Source organism: Passer montanus, unplaced genomic scaffold, assembly GCF_014805655.1.
Source record: "Passer montanus isolate IOZ18808 unplaced genomic scaffold, ASM1480565v1 scaffold6, whole genome shotgun sequence".
Taxonomy (NCBI): Eukaryota; Metazoa; Chordata; class Aves; order Passeriformes; family Passeridae; genus Passer; species Passer montanus.
The window spans coordinates 212,306-238,465 of record NW_024371037.1 but is presented as its reverse complement, the minus strand read 5'-3'; the positions used below and the strand labels follow the sequence as shown (position 1 = coordinate 238,465).

General features: G+C 42.4%; 1 protein-coding gene across 7 annotated transcripts in view; it reads left to right on the top strand.

Moving 5' to 3' along the window:
• The window catches only part of CELSR1 (cadherin EGF LAG seven-pass G-type receptor 1), a 164,940-nt gene that overhangs the window by 136,006 nt on the left and 2,774 nt on the right, over nucleotides 1-26,160 (top strand). For 2 of the 7 annotated variants that reach the window (XM_039726848.1, XM_039726843.1), the window contains exons 20-34: nucleotides 2,555-2,698; nucleotides 3,838-4,039; nucleotides 4,369-4,536; nucleotides 6,894-7,020; nucleotides 7,402-7,602; nucleotides 10,986-11,160; nucleotides 16,786-16,898; nucleotides 18,199-18,278; nucleotides 19,895-20,021; nucleotides 21,950-22,075; nucleotides 22,376-22,512; nucleotides 22,963-23,066; nucleotides 23,585-23,752; nucleotides 24,625-24,867; nucleotides 25,174-25,438. In XM_039726848.1, coding sequence (XP_039582782.1) covers nucleotides 2,555-2,698; nucleotides 3,838-4,039; nucleotides 4,369-4,536; nucleotides 6,894-7,020; nucleotides 7,402-7,602; nucleotides 10,986-11,160; nucleotides 16,786-16,898; nucleotides 18,199-18,278; nucleotides 19,895-20,021; nucleotides 21,950-22,075; nucleotides 22,376-22,512; nucleotides 22,963-23,066; nucleotides 23,585-23,752; nucleotides 24,625-24,867; nucleotides 25,174-25,438 — 2,380 coding nt within the window. Of the gene's footprint in view, nucleotides 1-2,554; nucleotides 2,699-3,837; nucleotides 4,040-4,368; nucleotides 4,537-6,893; nucleotides 7,021-7,401; nucleotides 7,603-10,985; nucleotides 11,161-16,785; nucleotides 16,899-18,198; nucleotides 18,279-19,894; nucleotides 20,022-21,949; nucleotides 22,076-22,375; nucleotides 22,513-22,962; nucleotides 23,067-23,584; nucleotides 23,753-24,624; nucleotides 24,868-25,173; nucleotides 25,443-26,160 lie in introns of those variants that run through there. The other 5 variants (XM_039726846.1, XM_039726842.1, XM_039726845.1 and 2 more) reach the window with 5 other exon arrangements.

Genomic DNA, 26,160 nt, shown 5'->3' with positions numbered 1-26,160 from the left:
TAGTTTCAAATCCATCGAGCCTTGATCCATATCTTTCAGTTGCTATGGGGGCCTCCTGGGAGATGTCTGAGGTGTTTTGCCTCTGGACCATGCCACTGCTCCATGTGGCTTTTTGTTGCAGTCATAGCAGTGTGGAGATAGTAGGAAGGACTAAGTTTGTAAATAAAGATAATGGCTTTTGAGACCAACTAATATCATTGAATGTAGTAGATCTCATTTTTGGAGGAATCGCACCAACACCACCTGAAGAATTACTGCAGTACAAAGAAAAAGTAACCCTACTATTGATTTTATTGCATATTATTAATCTTACTTGCATAGGTATGGACTACCCAGGGAGGTGGTGGAATTCCCAGCCCTGGAGATGTTCAAAAAACAGCTGGATGTGGCATTTAGTGCTGTGGTCTAGTTGACAGGGTAATGATCTGTCAAAGGTTGGACTCAATGATCTTATAGGTCTTTTCCAACCTAGATGATTCTGTGATTATACCTCTGATTTTCACATGCTTTCCTAATTTGGAACCTATCCAGAAAACCATCATCTGTAGAGATTCTTACACTGAAAGGTATTTTCACAGAATCACCAGTCCTTCCAATGCCATCCCAGTCTTGCAAAACCCATAATCAGAAGAAAATCCATGGGATCCAAAACATCCAGAGCGAGTCTAAACTGAGAAGGAAGCATCAGGAATACCAAGACACCTTCCCCACCTATCACAGGAAATTTCTCCTCTGACAAACAAATAGCAGCTCCTGCACTTTGGACTGTAATGTATTTCATAAACATCCCTGCAGTGCATATGCAGGTGAAGCACAGCAGCCACAGCCTGGTCATGTTTCCCCATTTTCTCCCCTGCTCTCTCTATTTCATTTTCTTCCCAGCTACAAACAGTCTGAGCTGAGGGGGTGTTGGTGATAGTCCTGCCCTGAGTGTGAGGTGAGATGGAGCCAGCTGACCTTCAGAAGTCCCTCACAAGCAGCATTGCTATTTGGTTTTTCTTTCAGAGGTGCTCTAAACTCTATCAGCCTGAACTTGTGTTTAGCTTTTCAAGCTGTTGCTTTTATTTCTGATATGAAGAAGGCTTATGTGCTAAAAGTTGGGTCTTATTTTCCCAACTACACCTGTGGTTATAGTAAGAATTTTAACTGGCTACAAACCTTGTCCCAAGAGTGCTTTATGTCCTCAATCATAGGGGCATAAAATCAAAGGCATAAGGCAGTCAAGTTGCAAAGGCTGTAGCATCCTGCATCAACGGGGCATAGATTATTGTTAACTAAGACAAACTGAAGCACTTTGATTTTTATTTATAAACCAAAACTGACATACTTTCTTGTGATTCAGGACTATGAAAATCAAAATAGTTTTATCTTCATATGCAGAAAAAAATGTGCTCAGTATTTTAACCCAACTGAACTGAGATGAAAACAAACCCCAGAATTTCTTGCAGGCTGTAAATCATGATTTTTTTTCAACCAGTTCTTCCTGTGTAAAGAGGTGTGAGCTTGAGAGGGATGAGGCAACTCTGGCCTGAAAGAGGTCTGTTTTTCTTTTGAACAGTTTTTCCAGGTGAACATGGTGTTAATAGAGTTTCCTAATGGCTCATCTGGGAGTTAGTTAGAAACTAGGAAAGGAATGGGAATTTGCAACATGGGTATTTCTTCATACAGAAATTCGCAGAGGGTCACACCTTTTGGTGTAGGGTTACCCCCAGGACATGTAAATTGGCACTCAGTGACTTGTCTTAAATGAGAAAATTAAAGCCAACTCAACTGCTTTTAAGTATTTGGGCAGTTAAGTAGGCAGAGATGATGAGGTAAGCTAGGGAGGAACTGCCAGGGCAGGACTAAGGAGTAGTCCCAGATAAAACACGTTATTTTCTTCAGTCAGCTGACTTCACAATCCAGCAGGTGTAGAACTATGTTTTTGAAGCAGTAGATTTAGTCTTCCCATTAAAAAGCAAGTCTAAAATTGGAACATGCAGCACACAGTGGAGCAAGCCAGCAGCACATGGAGAAACTCTGTGAAGCATTCACTGAGCAGCAGCCAGGGAAAAGCCTCTGTGAAACCACAGTCAGCTGCTGCTGGAGAAGTACCAGCGAAGTGATCTACCTCAAGATGGGTATTAGAAAAAGCTTCTTCACTGAAACAATTCCCAGGCATTGAAAGAGGTAGCCCAGGCAAGTCACCATCGCTGGAGGTATTTAAGACATGTAGATGCGGCCCTTGGGGCCATGGTTTACATGCTGGACTTGGCAGTTCTGAGTTAACACTTCCACTTGATCTTGGAGAGCTTTTGCAACCTAAATGATTTTGATTCTTTATTTCCAATGTTTCCAGTGTGTTTTCATAGTATGAGATACTGTCTTGTGAATTCTTTTCCACTAAAAAATAATGCTGACACATAAACTTTTAGTTATCATATAAGGTGTTAACAGAAAAAAATTAAATTTTACTTTCTATTTTAGGGTTTAAATTTTTTATCTGCATTGTGCAGTCATTTTAATCTTTCAGTAATGTTTCACTGTGGTAATGGGAAACTTTTATCCCCCCCAGTTATTGCTGTTGACATCTTTGACAAGTCTAACTTCACGGGAGCTAGAATACCTCGATTTCATGAGATTAAAGAAGATTACCCAAAAGATCTGGAGTCATCTGTTGTCTTCCCTGATACTTTATTCAGACCTTCAGAAAGGAAAGGTAAAACCCTTCTGCTGCTGTTTGGTGAGCAATTATGGCCAGTTCCCAGGGAGCGTGGTGGATCCTCAGGGAGCAGAGTGGTACTGGGGTGAGAGCAGGGCGATTGTCTGCACAGGTGAGCATTATTTAGGGATGGAGCAGCTGTGCATACTTCTGAGGCATTTTGCCTGCCGGCAGTGATGGAGGCATGGGGGGCTGTGGGACTGGCTGTACCTGTCTGTCAGGTCTTGCCTGCAGCCCCTCAAAGCCCTGTCAAAGCGGGAGAAATGCTCTGCCTCTGTTCCCACCAGGATAGCATGGGATGGCTGCCCAGCGCCTGCAGTCCCACAGCTGCCTTCCTCCAGTCCCTGCAGAGATGGAGGGAGGTGGTGTGAGAATCCAAATCTGGGAGCACAGAGGGGTGTTAGAACTAGGCAGCAATGAAAAAGTCTTGAGCTGGATGATAGGGGAGAATACATGGGGAAGTACCTGCTTCCCAGTGCCTCTGAAGTATCCCAAGATTGCTGCAGAGCACCACAAGGTTTTTGGACGAAGGGGGAGAGGGTAACTCAAAGTTCAATTGATGTACCATTGTTGAATGTCTTCTGCATGGGGAAATAGTAACCCTTTTGAAAATAATACATAATAAGCTGGTACAGCTTTATGACTTTTTGCTTAGAAACAGAGTATCTGCTTCTATGATTTGTATCTTTTCTGTAAGAGAAAAAATTGAAATTTTAAGAGAATCTTCCAAAACAGAAAGCTCAGTAAATGACAGAATTAGCAGGGAGAAATCTTATGTGAGTAGTTGGTGGGTTCATTAATACTAATTTTGCCATATATAGATGTGCATGCAATTTAGCGGTATGCATAATGTTTTAATGTTCTCCTTAAGTTATGCATGGGGTACTTATATACTCACAGACCTTTTAGCTTAGAAATTGCTTATTTTATAGCTAGTCTAAATGGCTTTTCACTGTTCAATGGTTATTTGATTATCAGCAATATAACTATGAATTGTACTGAAATTATATTTAAAATATCAAGTATAACATTAGAAGCATGCTGAGTGCTCTAAGCCTGGAGTTATAAGAACTCTTAATATAATGGTAGCTCTGAAGCTGTGTGCAAAGAATTTAATATTTGTGTTAATTCCATAGCAGTGCCTACAATGAAACCTTCAAATCAGAAAATACCCTCTAAGCTGAACAGCGATGTGTTCAGCCCTGAGAGTGCTCTTGCAAAGAGAAAGAAGCGGCACCCAGACATTGAGACACATCATACTGTTGCCATGGTCATTATCTACCGATCCCTGGGACACCTCCTGCCTGAAAACTACGACCCTGACAGGAGGAGCTTGAGGTAAACTTCAGACCTATTTGTGAATTGTGAATTCAGGTCCCTTCTTCTGCTCTCTGAATGTGTGGGGGAGAGAGAGCTGCTGCTATACTGGCCGAATGTCATCAGTGCTGCTGTTCTCACTGCACTACTGTCTCGTGTCCTCCTCTGGCACACTGGGGGAGAATAACTATGCCAGAAGTGCCAGCAGTTTTTGGAGACTCATCTGTGTGGAAGGCTGTTGGTACACCTGCCTCACTTTCTGAGCAGAAGCACCTGGAGAGCTTCTAATTGCAGAATGCAGCTTTGCATTTTGACGTGTAGATCACTGTGCCATTTTTGTCCTTGTGCAGGTTGCCAAATCGCCCTATCATCAACACACCTGTAGTGAGCACAGCCATTCACAGTGATGGGGAGTTTCCTCCCAACCTGGTGGAAAAGCCTGTCATAGTGGAGTATGCCATGCTGGAAACAGAGGAGAGAACAAAGCCTGTCTGTGTCTTCTGGAATCACTCCATCACGTATGTCTCCTGCTTGCTTTAGGGCTCTGAGTGACAACTGTCTGAGTAGCAGAAAACTCCTGCCCTTATCCTGGGAAGATAATTCTGGAGGAAACCCTGTCTTGGTCTGTCTGTTCAACTGACAACTGATTTTTGGTGGAATGGAGCCACGTAGTCATTTCCCACCAACCTGAGAAAAATGAAAATAATTATCATAACTCCTCAAACAAAGGATTAGCCATGCGGTTTCTAAGAAACACAGTGCTGTCATGTCTTTCTGCAGGGTTCATTTTCACCCAGAAACAATAAATCCCACAATTTCCTTGTATTTGCCCACAGATCTATGTCTGGACAAACATAGTCCAACTCCAGTGTCTGAATTCATGGCTTGCCTGAGGTCTTTTAGTCAGGATTTTCAGGAGATGATTCAGCTCTTCCGTGGGCTGAATATTCTCCTGTTACTCTCCAGTGACTATGGACAGAGTAGATAGCAAACAAGCACCTACCCTTGGTGCCTCAGCCAGGGTCAGTGCAAAAAATTACAAAACTAAATCTTCATTTTGGTACAAATGAGGACTGAGGTTTTGCAGATAAAATTAGGAGTAAAGATTATTTCTGAATCACAAATTTTTGAATCAAAAGTCAATGAAAAGGCAGTTGCACTGGTAAGAAACTTAACTTTCATTTCATCAGCTATTGTGGATTTGCTTTCATTTGTTTTAGTGAAAAATTGGAGGGAGTGGAAATACCTTTCTGGGACATTAGACCTTTTCAGTTTATGGAAAGCACTTGTAATATAGAAGCAAAATATAAGGAGAAAGTATTTGACTCTCTAGGAGGGAAGTGTTAGGAAAAAGATTAAATGTTCTGAGAATCGTTCATGTCATTCTTTTGTATTCAGTAAAGTTCAAGATAAAGATATCTTTTTCTTGAAAATGAGGAAAATTGTATATGAGCTGGAACTGTATCAATGATGTTTCATTGGTTTTATGGCATTGTGGAAACAGCACAGTCCTGGTGAAGATGTTTCAAGAGTGTGGATAAAACAAAAGAAAATGTTTTCTAGAATGTTTTCTACATTCATATTATGCTTTCACACTATTGTAAGTATTGTTAACTGTTACATATATGTTGCAATTTCCGGCTACAACCCAGGTACACAGTGAGAGGATGATGTGGTCTGCCCAGGAGGAAGGGAATAGGTGTTACTTGTTTCCTAAAAACACAAAAATTCTAGTAAACCTATGGAAAAATCCATTAAAAGACAATATCCTGTTGCCTTTTACAGTGGCAAACTAACCTAGGGAATGTGTGCCTCCTGATTAAAGGCTTCAGGAGATTATATCATTTAAAGGATCGAACATGCAACACAAATCTCTTATCTTCACAGTAATAAAATCTTCCATTTCCCCACATGTGAAGCAGTGTTTTTCCTTGTATGCACTCTGTCAATCTGCTGATTGTAAGGGAATGGCAAGTCCTTTTTCATACATTTTTAAACATTGTTTGAGCTTGAATAACTCATTAGTTCTAAAGTGATTCATCTGTTAGCTATTCACTGGCAACTTCAGTGGCATTGTTATCTGTGTTACGTCTTCCTACAGCCACAATTGAAAAGCAGCTCTTACTGCTTTTACATTACATGGAATGAAAGAGCTTTTGGAGAGTACTTTTTGAGAGGAAGGGATATTAAAATTTAACAAATATTTTATTGCTAATGAAAAAGAGGTCTTGTCATATCTAATTGAAAAATCTTTCAGTAACTGCAAGCCTATATTTATTACTCATTAACTTCAGAATAGAATAATTAATATTGATACAAAATAATTTCTGAAGTCACTGGAGTTAACCCATAACTGCACAGGGAAGAATTTTAAAGCAACAGTTCCTCCCTGTTGTTGATATAAGAGATCTCCTGATATGAAATAGTATTTATTAGAGAAGGTTCTAACCTTTTTTTGTGTACTTTTCAGAGGAATTGTATAATGATATCATATTCACATGACTCAAAAACATGTATCCCTCTGTGGTTCTGGTATTATTTACCTTGGTTACAGACATTTTGTTTGGTGCAATCTCTTTCCCATATTGGTTGTGTGGTCACTGACCCGAAATCAAAGTTTTAATTTATTTTTTTTTTTAACTCAAAACAGACTGTTATAAACCCACAAAATTTGCCCAGCTGTCTTATTAGAAGCTACTTCAACTGCAGGCTCTTTTAATTTGATGATACCCTTTCAGGCAGGTGGCAGCTATAGATAATTCTGTCCTGGTACTTGCAGTCCTCTCTGCTTGTGCAGTGCAAGCTGCCACAGAGGGCAGGGGAAGGTGAGGGCAGATTGGAAGATGGTGCTCAGAAATGCCTTTTTTCCCCACAGGATTGGCGGGACGGGTGCCTGGTCCTCCCGAGGGTGTGAGCTGTTTTCCAGGAACCACAGCCATATTGCTTGCCAGTGCAACCATATAACCAGCTTTGCTGTCCTGATGGACATTTCTAAACGAGAGGTGGGTGATGTCAGGATCATGATTTTTGGAGGCTTTGGTTTTCAAGGGCTTTGGCTCAGAGCTTGGGCTTTGCGTGTGATTCTGGGCATTGTCAGCAGATCAGTCCCAGTGTTAGGAGTGTTTTGCCCATGCCTGGCTGCACCTGCCACTGAGTTTGCTGAAAGGACCTTCTTACCTGGTTGATGCATCCTCTGGGTGCTGCCCATACACACTCAACATTTTTAACAACTAAAGAAGTGGCGTCACCCACTCCTGTTGGTCCCTAATAAATCTGTGTCTTGGCTCAGTATAATGAAAACATTGGCATTCCGAGCTGTAGATTTGATTGGAGAAAAAGGAAGGGAAAACCCCAAGAGTTCCTGTCAATCTGTCTTTCCACAGAATGGGGAGGTGCTTCCCCTGAAGATTGTCACTTACACCACCGTATCCATCTCGCTGGCGGCTCTGCTGATCACCTTCATCTTGCTGGTCCTGATCCGCACACTGCGTTCCAACTTGCACAGTATCCACAAAAACCTGGTGGCTGCCCTGTTCTTTTCTGAGCTGGTCTTTCTTATTGGAATCAACCAGACTGAAAACCCGGTAAGACTGACTCTGTATTCATTTCTAGAGTTGTTCTTAAGCTTTAAATCAGAGGGTTCATATTGCAGCTTTTACTTTCTTCCATCTGTTTCACTTTCTCCTCTTTTTGGCTTCAACACTTACTTGAAAAACATCAGATTTTTAGTATATTCACGTGTGGCTGATAACATTAATAGCAATGGCAAGCAATAGGACTATATCTTATTTTCAGAGAATATATGGCAGCAGCCCTGTTGAAGGTTTATCCCAGGAACTGAACCTCAAATACTGATTTCTTCCTTCCTTTTCATCAGTGTGTTTTCTGTCTTGCTTTGCCTGTTCAGTAGGAGGCTCTCCAGTTTTTCCTGCAGCAGGTAGCTCCCAAGCCCAAATGGCTCCTGGTGTAGACTCACAGGTTGTCAGTGATGTGGTGCTGGTCAGGTGCTAATATTCATACTGTACACCCGCTGGCCATTCTGGAGAATCCACTTGCCAGGCATGGGACAGCTTGCTATACCCAAGATTCAGGAGGAGACCTGTCAGTTTGCTTTGTGCCTTCCAGACACAGTGGTTTTTGGCTTCAGCCCATCATACCTGTTGACAAAGCTTACTGCAAGGATCTCAGTATTGTGCATGTCAAGAAATGCAAGTCATGAATAGACTGAGTACGAGATAGATATGAACCACACATGAAGTGTGTTCTGTGCTTACCATCTCATTGCTCTCTTAACCATGTGGCATTATACATAGTCTTGCTGCTGTTTCTTAGTAGCACCTATCCCAAAAGCCATGGCTGCTATCCAGACAAGTAAGAGACACATAAGGGCTCCAGCACTGCCAGGCTGCACAGTCACCTGTGCTAAACAGGCTGGTCACAGATGGGGGATGACATGCAATAAAATGTATGTCCTTAATAGGTAGGAAAATATTCAAAATGTTACTTTAGGGATTATCTGAACACTGGGAAGAAAATTTATCTTCTAGAAATCCATTACTGTACATGTTCCAATCTAATTTTTGAGAGGGAAGTACAGTGTTGAGATCAAAACAAAACAACAGCAATAAAAAAATCATGCTGATTTCACATTGTCCAAGCAGCAGAAATAGGAGAACAGGCCTCCATTCAATGAATATCATCACCATCATGGTAGTGACACCATGGTGCCTAAACACACAGCCTCATTTGCTGTATAGCTTTATCCTGCACTCTCTGGTTGGCTTCTAATATCCACTTGAGCTATAACATGCATTTTAAAAAGTATCTAACCATGACTAATTTCAGCTTCCAGTAACTGAGTGCTGACAAGAACTTTTACTAGTAAATTTGAGAGACCTTTCTTATAAAAATTGTCTTGCCAAGAAACCTCTGTTTAATAGTATTTATTTTGGAAAACTGTATAAAACTAAGCTGCTTAAATTATTCAAATTCCAAGATTCAGGTTAGTCTGTTGGGTTTTTTTCTGGGCTTCTTCTTCCACTTTACCTTTTGAAAAACTGTGAATGCCAAACTGGATAAAGCTTTCCAGCTGGCTGCATCACTTCCAATTCTGTATACCTATATTCCCCTTTACCAGGAACTCAGGTCCCTTATCTGCTGCTGTGGTGAGATCTTCTGCAGTGACCTGCCCTCTGGGATATGGTCTCATGTCATGTGTGAACTTGTGTTGTCTTTGTTTCATTATATAAATGTTTGCATACTAAAATAACTTTGCTGAAAGGAGCTCACCTTGCCAATTGATACACAGCACCCTGTGTAACATGACCTTTCCCATGCCTTGCTGAGCACACCACTCATTTTTCACTGCATTTCACTACCAAGGGGTAGTTAATACTCTTTCAGTTCTCCAACACATCTTCTGAGGAATTGGGGGCCAAGTCTACATCCCTACAGAATTTTACCAAAAATTATGCCATAAATGATGGCTCCTCATTTCCAGTTTCCTTTCATGGTGTCATGAAACACCAAGCAGAGGTTTCTAAAAGTAGTAAAACAGTTCATTACATCAATACCACAAATCCTAAAGGTCATACTTGGTGAGATTGTTCTCTTTTACTCCTTCTCATTTCCATGCTTTGGGGCTCATGATGTGAACATGTCCTGTAATGTTACCAGGACTCAATGAAACACCCCAGTCCTTTAAACTGTTTACAAAGATCTTTAATTTATAGAATGTATTTCACACAGCAGAAAGCTGCTCCTTACAGCCTACCCAGTCAATTTGAGAAGGTAGGAGGGCTGTAAGCCATGTCTGCTTGAGACAATTATTCATCTGTCTGTATGGAATGAGAGTTGTCTAACGAGTCATGCACTGATGAACATAAAGAGGTAAAGAATGCTGGAGCACAAATAATGCTGTGCTGCTTGGCACCCAGCCTGGCTTTTATGGGTTTCTGTAAATTAACAGTCACATTTCTGGGTGAGGTTTTAATCTTTCCCTGGACTATTGATAGAAAGTGATTTATTTTCTTTCTTTTTTCTTACCTGTAAAAGGTAATGTTCAGGGCAGCACTCTACTCATGAGCATGTGAGAATAGGAACAAGAAAAGCACTACTTACATAGAGGGAAGAAAGATGGTTTATTTAGTGAGGCACATTTTCAGTAACGCATGATGTTATAATAACGCTGATGTGGTAAGTGAATCCAGAAAGTTGGCGGTCTTTGTATGATTCTTTTGCTCAGCAAAGAGGTTAAATGTACATTAAACAGGGAAATGTACATTTCTGAGCGTTACGCCATGAAAAACCACTAAAAAGTCATGCCAAAGTCTGAAAGCAGAGTCAGTGCTTCACAGGAACAAAAGGTTACAAAACACAATGTAAAACATTTTCGAACAAAAACTGGATGGTTGCACAAAGTTCTCTTAATTCAAGCTTATCAACAGATCCTTGGCAAAATCTTTTGCTTGGCTTCTGAAAGGAGAAGGTTAATTGCAAGATTACAATTCAGGTGTCAGATGCTTGTGGCCATTCTTGTTTTCACTCATCAAACTGTTAAGTTGGGAGAGAAAATTGGTTAGCAGGTATTACAGAAGGGCAAATATCTGAAGGTGATAGGTTTCAAGGTGGCTATTTGATCCCAAAGATTACTTCAGTTACCAATGTGCCTGTTGTAGCTGTTACTTTTAGTCTCACTGTGGACCTGGTCTCTCACTTCAGCAGGTCCTTAAATTTTGCTGCTCTCAGCTTGACAGAGCTTAGTGATCCACTTTACTTAAAAAAGCAAAATCTCTCACAGTATGAGCAGCTCTTCTTAAACTCTGAAAAACTTATTTAAAGGCAGTATATTTGTTCTGCCAAAATCTTTTTATTATACTTGCCATTAGCTACACGGGGGGAACAAGTGACTCACAGGGCTGTGATTCAGAAGAGCAATTCTAATTTCCCTGCCCTTTCCCTTCTGCAGTTTGTGTGTACTGTGATTGCCATCCTCCTGCATTATTTCTACATGAGCACCTTTGCATGGATGTTTGTGGAGCAGCTCCACATCTACCGGATGCTGACTGAAGTCAGGAACATCAACTTCGGCCACATGCGGTTCTACTACGTCGTTGGCTGGGGCATTCCTGCCATCATAACAGGTACCCTCAAGCACCCCAAAAAAGCTTAGTTTCCCTGCCATCTTCACTGGCCAGGTTCAGGGAAGTTACCCCATGCCAGACAGCTATGGGTGTTTTCCTGAGGCAGAGCAGCACCAAGCCACGTCTAGCAGAAGTCAGCCTGAATTTTGCAGATTTGTGTGCCAAATGTTTGTTGCCCTAGCTGAAGTGATACTGATGGTTATCCAGTAACAGAAACATAATTGCACAGATTAAACCAGGACTTGATAACATTGCTTGGGAATAACGGTATTTTGATTTGAACAACTTTGCCAGTAGCTTTCAGAAATTTTCCTTCCCTGTGCTGGTACCTCCAGATATGGACACCTGGTCTCTGAGGTAACTGCAGTGGCTTCAGAAGCAATGCTGCCTGCCCACAGGACATTACTGCCCTTCACTGGACATTCCCACTGCCTGCTGTCAACCAGCAGTAAATACTTCTGAAGGGAATTTCAGTGGCTCTGTTTTATTTGGCATAAAACCAAGCTGGGAATACTCAAGCTGCCTTTTACTTAATTTCAGATACAAAGGCTCTAACTTTCAGCTGAGGAAGAGTAATGAAAATCTGGAGGCAGTAATCTTTTAAACCAGTCCAGAGTGATCTACTGGAGCACATCCATCTCCGCCCTCACCATGCCTATTTTTGCCGTAGACATTTCCAGCCTTACCCTAAGCACACGGCGCTGTGTTAATTCAGGCAGACAGCTCCTCAGGAACTGTGCCTCACGGAACAGTTGGAGTGGGGATTTTTGGTTCAACTGTTTCAGCATGTATCTCTTGCCATATGGGAAATCACATCATAGGCAGGCAGTTAACTTTTTTCCAATTAGTTTTATTTTTACAGATAATATCATACTGTCAGCAATGGGAGAGGTTTAGATGTCTCTGAGATCAAACAAATAGCTATCACTCATGCACACTTGCAAAAATATTATGGAATAAGTTAGAATTAAAAATAAATACTTGTTCTTTTTTTCTGTGTGTTTTAAGAAAGTGCAATACGAAATCACAGCGTAGGCTGGTATAGGTTAATTCTCTCTTCAGGGAGCTGGTAAGTTTTTCCATGCATTTTGTGCCTAATAATTTCTACTTCTATCAGTTTATAGTAAAAAGCACAGCCCAGAAGGCTCTGCCATTTTAGTCGTACCCCAGGTTCTTTAAAATAGAAATTGTCCTTGAACTTCTGAAGCATTTCAGGCCTGTGTGACTTTTACCAGTACATGCAGGGCTACTGCAGTATTTTCAGGAACACTGAAGTGCAATCAGATATTTGGCAGCATCATTTCTAGCAGAAAAGAAGTGTCATTAGATAACAGAAACTAATTAAATTTCAGAACTCATTATCTTTAGAAGAATTTTGTCGTAAGGAGTTTATGCTTAAGGTTACTTTCTCTCTGAAATCTAAATTCAGACCTTTTCAACAGCAGTATTATGCAATTTAAATATCACAAGCATACAATTGCTACATTTTTCTACTTAGTTATTGCTCTCCGTGATACGGAACTTTTTTTAGCACTTTTGAAACTTTCCAGGTTTTGTCCTGCAATTCAATCCCCAAATCTACTGAATTTGCAGTTCTGTTTAAATGAAAAGTCAGATTCCTATTACTGAGAAAGTATGGGGATTTTGTGAAATGAAGGATAAAGAAAAGTAAGCCTTTAGTTTGCCCTTCCAGGCTTATAAATCATCTGAGGAGAAAATTGTTTCATCATAAGTAGCACAATGTAGGATTTCTTGCCTCTAGATAACTTGTTACTGTACATATTTTAATTAAGCTTCTTTATAAATATTAATTTATAAACAGTAAAGAGGTTCCAACTTCATAACATGAATCCTAAACATTATTTAAATAGATTTATGAGAGAAGGATTGTTTATTTTTCTTAGTTGTGGTATAGTCTAGATATGGAAAAAATTTTAGTCTTGGGACATACAGAGGAGTTTTTTTATTTTAAAGACAAATACCATTTCATCTTCATCATAGCTATCCTGAGAAAGGAAAAAAAAAAACCAAAACTACAGTAGCAGTGGCTTTTTGTATTTTATTTTTTCTACTTTCTATGCTCAAACTGATATTCATTTCAAGCTGGGACATAGTAGTCCTAAGGTATCAGTGATGGGATCAAGCTACTTGAAGAAGGGAACCTTAGCCTTTAGAGGGGGATAAAACCTAGAAAAATGTTTACTCCAACGGGGAAGAACCACATTTAATCACAGCAGAGAAGTGCAAATTGCCATGAATAAGAATAGGATAGAAGTTGGGAGAAGGCTTACAGCCATCAAAACAGTGTGGATCTGGAATAGTCCTCCATTGGGAGTGATAGGGGAACATTTTAAATCCGCTTTAATCTTGCTCATTTTAAAGTGTAGTTGATCCATCCTGGAGAGGGATTTTATGACTTCCTTGCCACAGGAGCAAAGGGCTGGATTTGGCACTCAGCAAGACCCCCCCAGTTCTGCCTGTCTCCATGGCAGCATGCTGACTGCTTGACATATGTGTGCAGTGACTGCTTTGCCATGGAGACTGCAGCCCTAAACCTATATCCCCCAGAAACTGGCACTTTTCAAATCCTAAGCAAAGCAATTAATCAGGAGAGAGTTGAGGCTGCCCCACTGCTGCTTGAGTCACACATGGCTGCTGAGCCCTCAGGAGCTCAGAAGGGTCAAAGCATGCCTCTCCTGCAGCCCTTGGCACACTCCTGTGTGTGTGCTGGGGATGGGTGCTGGTCTCCACAGGACTCTTGGCCACAGGACCAGCCCCAATTCCTGCAAGTGTTAGCAAGGTATCACTCAGCTTGCACACTCAATCTGTTAAGGACAACCAGGCTGCAGCATTTAATTGATGTGCCAAAATATTTCTCAGTATTACATTGCATTGGCTTAATTCTGCCTTTGAGTAAAGTGTTATTTCACGTGTTGTTGACTGCAGTAATATTTGAACCATGTGCCTGAAGACTGCAATTTGCCCCATTTGTTTAACAGAAAACTTCAGGTAGGATTTTGAGAGTGAAAAAATATTGCTGTCTGCCAATTACTCATAGAGCCAGAGTCCCATTAATGGGCAAATCCAGTCCTGGGAAACAGACTGTATCCACAGAATTACATCTGTATAAAATACTTTATGGTCTCTTAATCATTTATGGCTAATTCTTTCTGGATGGCAACTGCTGAAGGGGGTGGTGGAAGGGCCAGTGGGAGCAGGAAGGGAGACTAGTCCTATCTCATTCCACATTTCAGTGAAAACAGATCCAATATCCACTGCTTTGCCAAATAGCCAGTTTAGTTTTCATAGACCATAGGCCTGTACCAGATGTGAATGTTGGCTCTGGGCCAGTTCTAAGCAGCAAGAGTGAAATGCAGCTACCTTTCCCTTTCTCAGTGTCCTTTCATCAAAGCATGCAGGCTTCAATTCAGAAGAAGATGACTCTCAGTGCCGACGAGCCCTCCTTGCAGAGAGCAGCACTGTGGTCAGCCTTGGGGACAGGACATACGCTCGTCGCAGTTGGTGCCCCGTGCCCAGACAACACTGCAGCCACCTGCCATCTGCCATTGGCCACAGGCCTCACAGGGATCAGTTTCTGTGTCCTGGAGAAGGAAGAGCTCTGCAGACAGGGTACACCTGTCTCAAAGGGGGGAAGGATCTTTGCACAGGAATTACAGGGCTCGTTAAAAGAGCTTTAAACCGGGTTTGAATGGGGAAAGGGATATAACCAAGCTCACAAGAAGCAACTGAGGGCAGAATGCCACTGCTTGTGGGATAGTGTGGCAGTGACTCCTGTCTGCCATCTCAGTGGAGGCTGGGGTTGGAGATCCCTGTGGCAGCAAAGATGCAGGTGTGTCTGTGTTAGAAACCATTGGAATGGGTACCTTTGTTAGGGGATGTTTTGACTGTCTGGAGCTTGATGTTGGTGATAAAAGAGTTGAGTGTTTATGGAATCATCAGGAAGGACAAGACAGATACCACAGTGAGAGTCTATTATAGGCCATCCAACCAGGATGAGGCGGCAGAGGTCTGTTTAGAGACCTAACTCACAGAGTCTCTTGGGAGGCAGTCATGAAGGGCAAAGGAGTCCAAATATTTTACAAGCAGCTGAGAGAAGTCTTGCCGTCACTATTCCTTGTTCGTGTGGGGGACTTCAACTTAACTGGTGTCTGCTGGGAATACAACACAGCAGAAGAGAGTCCCAGAGGTTCCTGGAGTGTGTGGAAGGAAACTTCCTGATGCAGCTGATGAGTGAGCCAGCAAAGGGAGACACCCCACTGGACCTGTTCACTGTGAACAGAGAAGGACTGGTGGGTGATGTGATGGCTGGAGACTGTCTTGGACACAATGATAGTTTTCAATTCTCTTAGAAGCAAGGCAGGACTGGTGGGTGATGTGATGGCTGGAGACTGTCTTGGACACAATGATAGAAGCAAGGCGGGGATTCAGCAGAACTTCCACCTTGGACTTCCACAGGGCTGACTTTGGTCTGTTTAGAAGCCTAACTCACAGAGTTTCTTGGGAGGCAGTCATAAAGGGCAAAGGAATCCAGGAAAGCTGAACATTCCTCAAGCAGGAAGCCCTAAAGGCATGGGAGCAGCCATGGTCCCCATGTGGTGTAAGGCAAACCAATGGGGAAGACCAGCTGGATGACTCAGGACTAAATGTGATCATCCCCCTGTACCAGCACTGGTGAAGCCACACTGTGAATCAGTTCAGTTTTGGGGCCCTCACTACAATGAAGACATTGAGGCATTGGAGCATGTCCAAGAGGAGCTGGTGAAGGGTCTGGAACACAAGTTTCATGAGAAGCAGCTGAGATACCTGGGGATGTTTAGCCCAGAGAAAAGAAGTCTCAGGGGACACCTTATGTGAAAGGTCTTTTCCAACCTAAACAATTCTATGGTTTTATGATTTTGCAGGCCAAAGGCAAATCTCAGTCCATCACCATATGAGTGAGGGGTAGGTCACCAGTCAGACAGCACTGTAAATCAGCAGGTGAATGTAGGGCTCAGAGACCCCCTTGGATTGGCCATATTTTGAAAAATAAAATAATAAAAGGTGTAGTTTTAATGCATTTGCCTTGGGGCATTAACTGCATTTCAGACAGTACCAAAAGCAGGGTGAGGTACCTGGGATGGCACTTCAAAATGAATCCCACCTGAGCTCAAGCAGTTAAGTTCCCAGGTTCCTTTGTCTCTGATGTTATTTTAGTGACAGCAAGTTAAGAATGCACTTTTTTTTTCATAGCATAGACATCTCCTCAGTTATGATTCATGTCATTCTGCTGCACAGGCTTATTGAAATTCCTCAACACGTCACTCACCCTCAAGGCTCGCACTGTGTGAGAATGACTATACAACTGTGCTGAAACAGAATTTGGGACTTGCATTTTTTGTCATTTTTATGTAGTTGAACTTTGTTCTAGTTGGCAAAAATCAGAGTATTGTTTGATATGAAGTAACCAGGATGAAGATTTTGATTTACAAAAGTTTTATTTCAATTTTTGCCTTCACAGAATTTCCTGTTAAATAAATTTTGCCATGACAATTTTGTTTCTTTGAAACTACATTTGGCTGTAGGCAGCACCTTTCTGATTTAGTTTTTCTCCACTTTGTGACACAGGGCTTGCTGTTGGTCTGGATCCACAAGGCTATGGGAATCCTGATTTCTGCTGGCTGTCTGTTCACGACACCCTGATCTGGAGTTTCGCTGGGCCCATCGTGATGGTTGTCGTTGTAAGTAGAGGAGTTGCCATCCAGAACTGTCTCTTCTTTACTGCTACCTTTTCTCCTAAGTTTTGTCAAACAGCAGTCATGCAAAGCAACCATGTTCTTTACATTTGAAGCAAATGTACTTGAGCTTGCATCTTTTGCTTAAATAGATAAGACATGAGCTAAGCTCCTGGAAATCAGAGGGCTGCTTGCCCATATGAAGATTGCTTGTGAAGCAATGGCTGTATGGTCAGAAACCTATTTCTCACTTGCTTTGTTCCATTTTTGAAGGGTTGGTCTGTGAGGTTAGTAAATAAATCAACAAAATGAACCATAGCAAGTCACTTCATCCAGAAGTCCTAAAGGAATATTAAATATTTCCACTTTCAGGAATTGAAAAGAATGGGCTGCTGTTTAACTTTTCCTTACAGCTTCTCCATCAAAGTAACACCAGAAAATAAATAGTCATGATTTGATTCTTATCTTGAATGTCAAATGCAAGTTCTGGTCTCCTTGCCTCAAAAAGTAGACCTGGAAGCAGTGTAGGTTATGGTCACAAATCGTCAGAGACATGGGACAGCCCCCACTGGAGGACCAACAAGTGGACTAGGAGTCTTAAGCCTAGAGAAATAAAGGCTGCAGAGAAGGGAGGAAGGAGGAGCCTGTAATAGTGTGTTGGTCTGGAGAAAATAGCTATGGACCCAAGCATTCAAAATCTTTCCCAACACAAGCAGTAGCAGGAGGCAGCAGATCTGGCAGTAACAGGACAAGCTACATCATTTCTCCATAGCATTTTAAGTTAGAAATTCCTAGAAACTGGACAATGGTAGAGATAAAACTCTACATGGTTTTGGAAAGTGAGTGATGAGACAAATTCTCAGCATTAATATTCACTACAAGTGATTAAGTACAAATGCACACCAACCTAGTACATCCCATCTGGCATGGAAATCAGTAGAAACTGGAAGAGAGTAATTATCACTGTATTTTCTGCTAGAAAATATTCCTAAATTCTGGTTTGACCGACTGGAACAAGGTGCTGGGCTGAGGTGGACACTGATTTGGACAAGGACAGCCATTCTTTCCTCAAGCATCTTTGCATAGGGTTGTCTTATTGAGTTTCATCCAGATCAAGTGCCAGAATGTCCTTGACTATGTTGTCTTGAAACAAGGTGAATCTTGGAATTTAGAGACCTGTAAGTTGAACAAGAAATATTCTTGGTGCCACAAACCATTTTAGGATAAAAATTGCATTGTTATTGAAAATAGAGCTGTAACAAATGTACAGAAAGAACCCATGCTGTTATTTCAATTTGCCTTTCAGATAAACACTGTCATTTTTATACTAGCAATGAAAGCATCATGCAGACGAAGGCAACGTTCATTTGAAAAAACAGGAGTCATGTAAGTTTCAATTTAAAAAACTGTAGACATTCTGACCAGAAATAATAAAAGCCAGAATTGCCTAAAATCAAGTTTTGGAGCCAGAAATAAAATTTTTTTTTTGGAGGAGAGTTTTGGTAGAGGCATTTGGAGTTGCTTCACCCCGCCCTCTCCTGGGGTCCTCTTGGAGATCCTTCCAAAACTTCCACCATGGTGCTCTGCACCACCAAGTGTAGGCAGGAGAAGGGAGAAAGGAAAGATCTATCCTCCAGGGAGTGTCATTGCAGTCCTTCCAGATCTTTTATTATAGTCTCTTCTACACTATCCCTTCACCTCTGCCCAGGCATGCCCAGACTGACATCATTCTGGGTCTCCCTGTGCTTGTCCACAGCTCAGAAGGGTCTCCCCTCTCGAGTGCCTGTGTTACCAGCTGTGCCATGGCAGAGACCCACTGACATTCCCATGCTGAGGGCCAGCCTCCCTGCATCCCATGCTCACTGGGATGAGCAGCATCACAAGTTGCAACCTGCCACCTTCCTGAGCTGTTGTGACAGCCTGTTCTCATTAACATCTGTTTTGCCCAAAGCTCAGAATTTACCTGTGAACTCAAATGTGATTAGCTAGTGGCAGTACAGCCCCTTGGGTTTTTGTTTTTGGTTTTTTTTTTGTTTTTTTTTTGGGAGGGGGGTTTGGTGGTTTTTTTTGTTTGTTTGTTTTTGGTTTTTTTTTTTTTCCCAGTGAGGTAGCTGTATGAGATTTCAAATGGCTGCTTTTCATTTTTGTTTTTCAGCTCTGGCTGTAGGGTACTGTGTACACATTGGCATGGCTTTTCCACCCCTGGTGTCCCTGGAGCTAGATTTTGTGGTTCTCTGAACCTTAACACTAACACTAAGCTTAATGAAAACTAGAATCTGAGAGTGAGCTCCCCAGCAACATGGGTGGCCCAGTTAATAGCAGTGTGGAAGGAGCAATGTTGGTGCAGTGCCATGCTCCCCTTGGCATGCCCTTCCAGCCCCAGTTTCCAAGGAGCTGTCAGCTTTGTGCATTCTGAACCCTGACCCCAACAGTGTCTGGGTGTTGAGGATGAGATCTAAATCTCCCTAAACCAAGGAGTATAACTGCTACCTAATGGCAGCAATTTTACTCATAAAACTTTTGCCACTAGATTTGTTTCTGTCTTTTAAAAGTGTCTGTGGAAATTGTATTTTTAAGCAAACAAAATTTCCCTAAGTACCCTCAATCCAAAACCTTGGGTGGTAACATTGGGAGGGAATTTGAGGGTAAAGGTGACAAACTGAAATGAGATGGACATGACCATTTACTACCCAGACGTGTTCCTCAGAGTCCTCAAGGCTGAACAGCTTGGGCTTGTAAAACAGTCAGATTTGTTTGAAGAAAGTCTTGGATTTCCAAGAAAGAAATCACTTTTTTAACATGAACATGCTAACCTGTAGAGTGTTGCTGTGAGAGAGCTGGAAAGTTGTGGAAACTGGGAGCTGGTGAACATTGCCCTAATTTTCCCAAAGGGCTTTTCCAGTTGCCAAGTTGTTGGGCACATAACACATCCATGGGGAGGAGTTGGGCTGTTCTCTTGTATCCCATCACACTGCAAAAGCCCATCTGTGTTTGGTTTACAGCCCCGTGCTGCGGACAGCGTTCCTGCTGCTGCTGCTGATCAGCGCCACGTGGCTGCTGGGGCTCATGGCAGTCAACAGCGACGTCATGACCTTTCACTATCTCTTTGCCATTTTCAGCTGCCTGCAGGTAAGTTGGATAGCATCTTGTCTGTGGTAGACCTTGGTGAGCACACTGCCACATCCAGACTTCCAAAAACCTGCTCAACATGAGCTAATTTAAGGAAAACAGAGATCTCAAGGCAATTTTTGCTTTCTCTTCTCAAGGAGAGGGTTCTTGTCACCAAAATGATAACTTTGAGTAATTATGTCTCTCACTGTTAGTCATTCTAAAGGTAAGTGCACTACCATAGTAACCTGTGACAGTAGGCAGGTATACCTCTGTCATTCTAGAGACAAAGTCTTTGTTACTGTGTTCTGTGTGCTCATTGTTGCTATCACAAACGAGAGACTGCTATATTTCACCCAGAGTCAATGGCTCCAAGTTCAAGGCTTTCACAAATTAAGTTACTGTTTAAAGAAATGAGACCAATAAGGATTTTCTAATACAATGTGAGTTGTGTCATGGTTTTCTTGGGTTGCCTGTCCCAGTTTACACAACTGTTGATTAAAGATGCAGAAAATAGTTATTTGTAGGAGACCTGGTGTGGAAGTAGTCACAGAGCTTCATGTGGTGACAATTTGAATGTGACCAAGGATGACAGTAACTGCCCTAGCAGGTGCCTGTAGTACTGAAACAGCTACTGCAGGACACTCAGCTGCAGCACAACAGCCACAACTTGCAGCCACAGAGAAAACAAAGTCTGATGGGTCTCCTTTGGAGAAGGCTGTCAGTGCCCTGGAAGCACAGCAGGCAGGTCAGCCTGAAGCAAGGTTATTTTGCCACTGCAGCTAGTGTGCTCTGTAATAAATGCACCTACTCAGGCTATAAAATCAGGCTTCCACAAATCTAAAATAAAACTAAAATAAACATAAACCTGATGAAAGTGAAGAAGGTCAGCAGGCGGAATTCTCCAAACTTGCCCAGAGAAGCACAGTGGTATGTGGCATTTCACATCCCTGCCTTCTTTGAACTTTTGTTTTTAAAGAGACATTTATGAGAATTTTATTAATGAATAATCCCAAAGTGCTAGTGCCAGCTAAGATCACATTTGATTGAATGTTAAGAAAGTGAGCTTGAAGTTTAAAGTTACTCTAAGTCAATTGCTTTGGCTGAAATCATGAAATTCAGGCTTCTTATGATGTTGGTACAGCTGCAACTTCATGAGTATTGACTTTTCTATACTGTGTGTCCAACCAAAGTTGATAACAATTTGGCAGCTGCCTTAATTCCCTCAGAGCAAGTACATCTGAAGGCACACACGTGTGCCCTGCCCCCAGCAAAAGCTGTTAATGTGTGTTCCTGGCAGCCAACAACTGCCCAGCCCTGGGGACTTCACTGATTTTCCCACCAGAGGTATTGCTTAACCAAGGAACTTAGGCAACAGAAGTTGGGACCTCTGTCCTCCCAGTACCTCTTCACATCTCACAAGGCTTTCTAAAATTCTCTTAGATGCAGTATTAAGGGCTCCTTTCACAGAAGTTGCCTATTTCCAGAGGCTTTCATTAAAGGCTGTGATCTTTTTCATGTGCTGCTATTGATTTTTTCTCATCATCAAAAATACAAAAAGCTCCAAAATCCCAAATTCTAAAATCTTTGCAATGTTTTCAAGTGGGACATTGAGGTTCCCTTTGGATTTCTTCCCAAATCAAGCTCTGCTCTGTAAATTCTGGAGAAATGCATATTTTTGTATATTTTCCCAGGCCTTTAGTGCACATTTGAACTTGCAATCAAATTATGAAGAAGTGCTAGGAGATCAGTCAATGCCATTTCATTCAAGAAAAAAAATAGTTACTGCTTTTGAAATACACTGTCATGGACTACAAACTAGAATTCAGGGGTTGTTTCAAAATGGGTAATATCTATATTACCCATTTTGGGTAATATTCTGTATTATCTATATTTGCAATATGGTAGTAATGAAGCATTTACATTTTCCTCTCTCTAAAATTATCCAGGGGCTGTTCATTTTCTTCTTCCACTGCGTATTTAACAAAGAAGTGAGAAAGCACTTGAAGAACACTTTAACTGGAAAGAAACCTCTTCCAGATGATTCCACTGCAACAAGAGCTACATTGTTAACGGTAAGAAAAACAGCTTTGGGAGAAAAAAACATCCTCTTGCTGGCAGAAGTTACCTAAAATAAATTTATATGTGGCTTATCTGTAATTAAGTGAACTGAATGATTGCTTTCAGTGACTTGTACAAAGACTACTGATGGCTTCTCTCGGAAGTTTTTATTATTATTTTAATTCAAACCTTTGAGAGAAAATAATTCTTTTCCCTGGCATCAAAACCCATTTGGTTCTCTGAAACTTAATACATTTGTGAGCTTCTGGAAGGATCATTCACTATGGCTTTATGTCTTTTTTTTTCCCTTTCAGCGATCTCTGAACTGTAACAACACATACATAGAAGAGCCAAACATGTATCGCACAACTATGGGGGAATCCACTGTCTCCCTAGAGAGCACCGTCAGGTCAGCCAAGAGCCACAATAGCTACCTTGCTTATATTCTCAGGTAATCCGGTGGCAGGTGCATGGCTTTCAGGTGCTTGCCTTTCCCTTTTTTATTGCTCTTGTGGAAACCAGAGCTCTGGTTCAAATGCTCATTGGTTTATGTCTTTGCCGTTCTGTTTTGTGTGACTGTCGTTCTCCTTGGTGCATTTTCTGTTGCATGTGTCTTTGGGGCAGGGTTCCAGCAGTGCAGTGCTTAACCTAAGAGTGATGCTACCTGTATGGGCCATGCTGCTTGTCTCTTGTACTTCAGCTGTGTCTCAAGGAGCACAGTTTAGCTCATTAGCTTTGGGCTTTTTCAGAGTGTGGTTTGTGTGGCACAAGGCAGATAGCTACATCAGGATAACCTCTGTCTCACCATGAAGTGACTGTGCAGCAGCAGCTGTGTGCATGTCTGCCTTGTTAAAAACAACAAAGTAAAGTGACAGGTTGTCCTCTGTTTTTCTTCTCAAAGGGATGAGGCTGCTCACAAACTCAGTGGATCCTCAAGTCAAGCAAGGGCTGGTCAGACTGAAGCAGATTCCTCCATTTTTCATAGGAATCCATCCAAATCCAATGGTAAGAATAGTTTCTAAATGCTTTGACCCATTTGTGCACCTTCTTCTCATCACTTTCTTCGAACTCTTCTGTAACAGAATATTTTGTCTGATTTCCTTTCATTCTGGTCTTGACATTCCTGGTCTTTTGTTTCCTTGTAGCAGTTTTTAAGTTAAGTTCATTTCAGATTCTTGGTATTTCTAGATATCTTGTTTTGCCTGTGTGTTGTGTTCACTGAGATCCAATAGAGTTACTGTTCTGCATGTTAAATAAGAAAAAATATGTTCCCACTTTGTTCTGCTTGTCCTGTATGTGTAAAAGGTCCTGCCCACTAGCTGAGCAGAGTGGTTGTGCTTCCCAGTGGTTGTGCTGCAGTCCTTCTGAATTTATCCTGTATACACTTTACAGATGTAAGAGCTCATTCCTGTTATGGCCTGAACCCATGCCTGCCTTTCCTTTCTCCTTGTGGGCTTGTCAGGTAGATTTGTTCAGCTCCTATTTACACTTTCCCCACTGTGTTTCCCCACCCACGTTTGCAGAGCACGATTCAGACTCTGACAGCGAGCTGTCCCTCGATGAACACAGCAGCTCCTACGCCTCCTCCCATTCATCAGACAGCGAGGAGGATGGACTCGAGACAGAGAAGAAGTGGAACACATCTACTTCCAAAACCAATGAACATGGCCCGCTCCACAGCACACCCAAAGGTACCCCCAGTGCAAGGGGAGGGCAATGGTGCTCTAAAACAGCTTTAGATTAGGTGGGATAAATTTGCCATGCTACCATCGACTGAGGCAGCATCTCTGCCTCTGTGCCTTGCTTCTGTTGGGATCCTTGTTGTTTCCAGCTTAGAGACCTTTCTTCTTCCAAAGGCTTGTTCAAAGGAGTGACTGAGTACAGAATCACACAGAATGCTGAATGCCTTAAGGCAGGCAGCTTTGCAGGCAGGTCCCCAAAGTACTTGGACATGGCATTACCAAGCCAGCAAAATCTCGTATGAAAAAGAGGAGAAAGAAGCCACTTGTTTTGAGGGCAGGGGGAAGAAATGCCTGCTTCTCCTCATGCAAAAAAGGCATTGGTGTTGGGGAGGTCCTGAACCTAAATGGTTGGCAATCATTGACCATTAATATAATTTCTGTGTGTCAGGGTGCAGGCATTTCTAAACATAGTTGATCCTGTCCTAATGAAAAGCAACTTTGAATGATAAACATCCAGGCTGTATGCTGTGGCTCTTCACACATACAGGACAGGGTACCTGGGATGCCCTCAGCCTTCAGAAACCAACCTCCCCAAGGAGGGATTTCTGACCCTGGAGAGCTGAGAGGGCAGGTTTGCCTCATGCTTCTCCATAATGACAGTGAGCTGGCAACCTCACTCTGGGAAGGGTTTGGATACTCTGCCATACTACCAGGTTATTTTTGGGGATTTAATGCACCCCAAGGGCAGTTCAGTCCATCAAGGACTGACTGAAGGATTGCTCTGGTTTGATGCACAGGTCCTCTCCAGCCACAGAGGCCCGGCAGTGGTTGAAAGAACATATCAAAAGTGTTTTTTGAGCTAGTGTTTTTTTGCATTGCAGTTGATACCCTTCCCAATCATGTGAAACCCTATTGGCCCACAGAGTGCGTAACAGCCAGCGATGGCGAGGAGCCCGGCAGGAAACAAAAACTCAAAGTAGAGACCAAGGTCAACGTAGAGCTTCACAGGGAAAACCAGGTGAACCACAGCAGTGAAGCACCCCAGGACAAGGAGAACGAAGGGCAGCAGAAGGAGAACAGACCTCTGGCCCACCAGAATAACCAGCAGCCGGAACAGAGGAAAGGTAGCACAGCCAACCCAGCCTCACAGTTGGATTGGGAGACTAGGGGGTTAACGAGCATTAATTAATTAAAAAGGTAGCTCTGTCAGGGAAAAATACTTTCTAAATGGCTCCAACCTGTGTAGCCAGATTCACCATGGGAAGCTAGTAGTTAGTTACTGTAGTGCAATCTGTTGGTTATGAAATAAAGTGCCAAACTAGAAGTCTTAGTAATAAATAGAGACTGTAACATCTCCCATGTGCTTAGCTTGACAAATTAAATTACTGATACACTTAAAAAATTTTATTATTCCCTCTTTTCCTTAACAGGCATCTTAAAAAATAAAGTTACCTACCCTCCCCCACTGGTGGATAAGAATATGAAGAATCGTTTGCGGGAAAAGCTGTCGGATTACAATCAGAGCACAGTCTCATCCAGGACTACTTCCCTAGGGACAAATGAGGGGGTCCGCTCTCCTTCGGACTCAGGGGTGACAGTGAAAAATGTTCGGAGGGAGCAGTCTCGAGACCAGCTCAATGGCATGGCCATGAACCTCCACGTGGGAACAGGACATGCTGACACCTCAGACTCAGAGTAAGTGCCACGTCGGGATGTCCTGGCTGACCTTCTATGGTCTCACCCTTCACCTTCCAACCCCAGACTCACACATGAACAAAACTTTCCTCTGGTGACTGGCCAGGGTCCTTCACCAGTGACTGTCTTGGTGGTTTGCCCATACCATGTCCCCAGGCCATGGGGTTTCAGTCATGAGAAGGCCAAAACAGGTATCATGGGCAAGGTGCTGTGACAGACACCTGCCACTGGGTCACCCTGGCGTGCTTTGAACTGGCAGGCTAGGCTGATGAGGTACTGGCACACTTGGACAGGAGTAGCCTTGCTCTGCCCTGCCACCCTGCCAGGAATGGGTGGGGAAAGGCACAAGGCTGTGGGGGGCATGGTGTGAGCATCCATCTGGGCAGAGGGAGACGATGGCTGAGGCAGGAGACCCCAAGGCTAGAGAGAAAACCAAGCTACTGATCCTAAATGACCAGGCATGTGATTCCCACTTGCTGCATGGCAATCAGTGTGTGAATTTACCACTTTAAACTAAATCAAGTATAAGCAAAAGGCTGAGCAAGATCTCAGCCAAAGGGAATTCTCAGAAACCTCATTACTCATCATAATTCTTGCGTTTCAAATTATGACAACAGCCATATGTAAAGTCTCTGCAGGAATTTTATGCATATAGTCTCATTTTTTATTAACATGAATGATAGTCTTTCACCAAACCAAGAGAAAATTTCTCACCCAGCTTT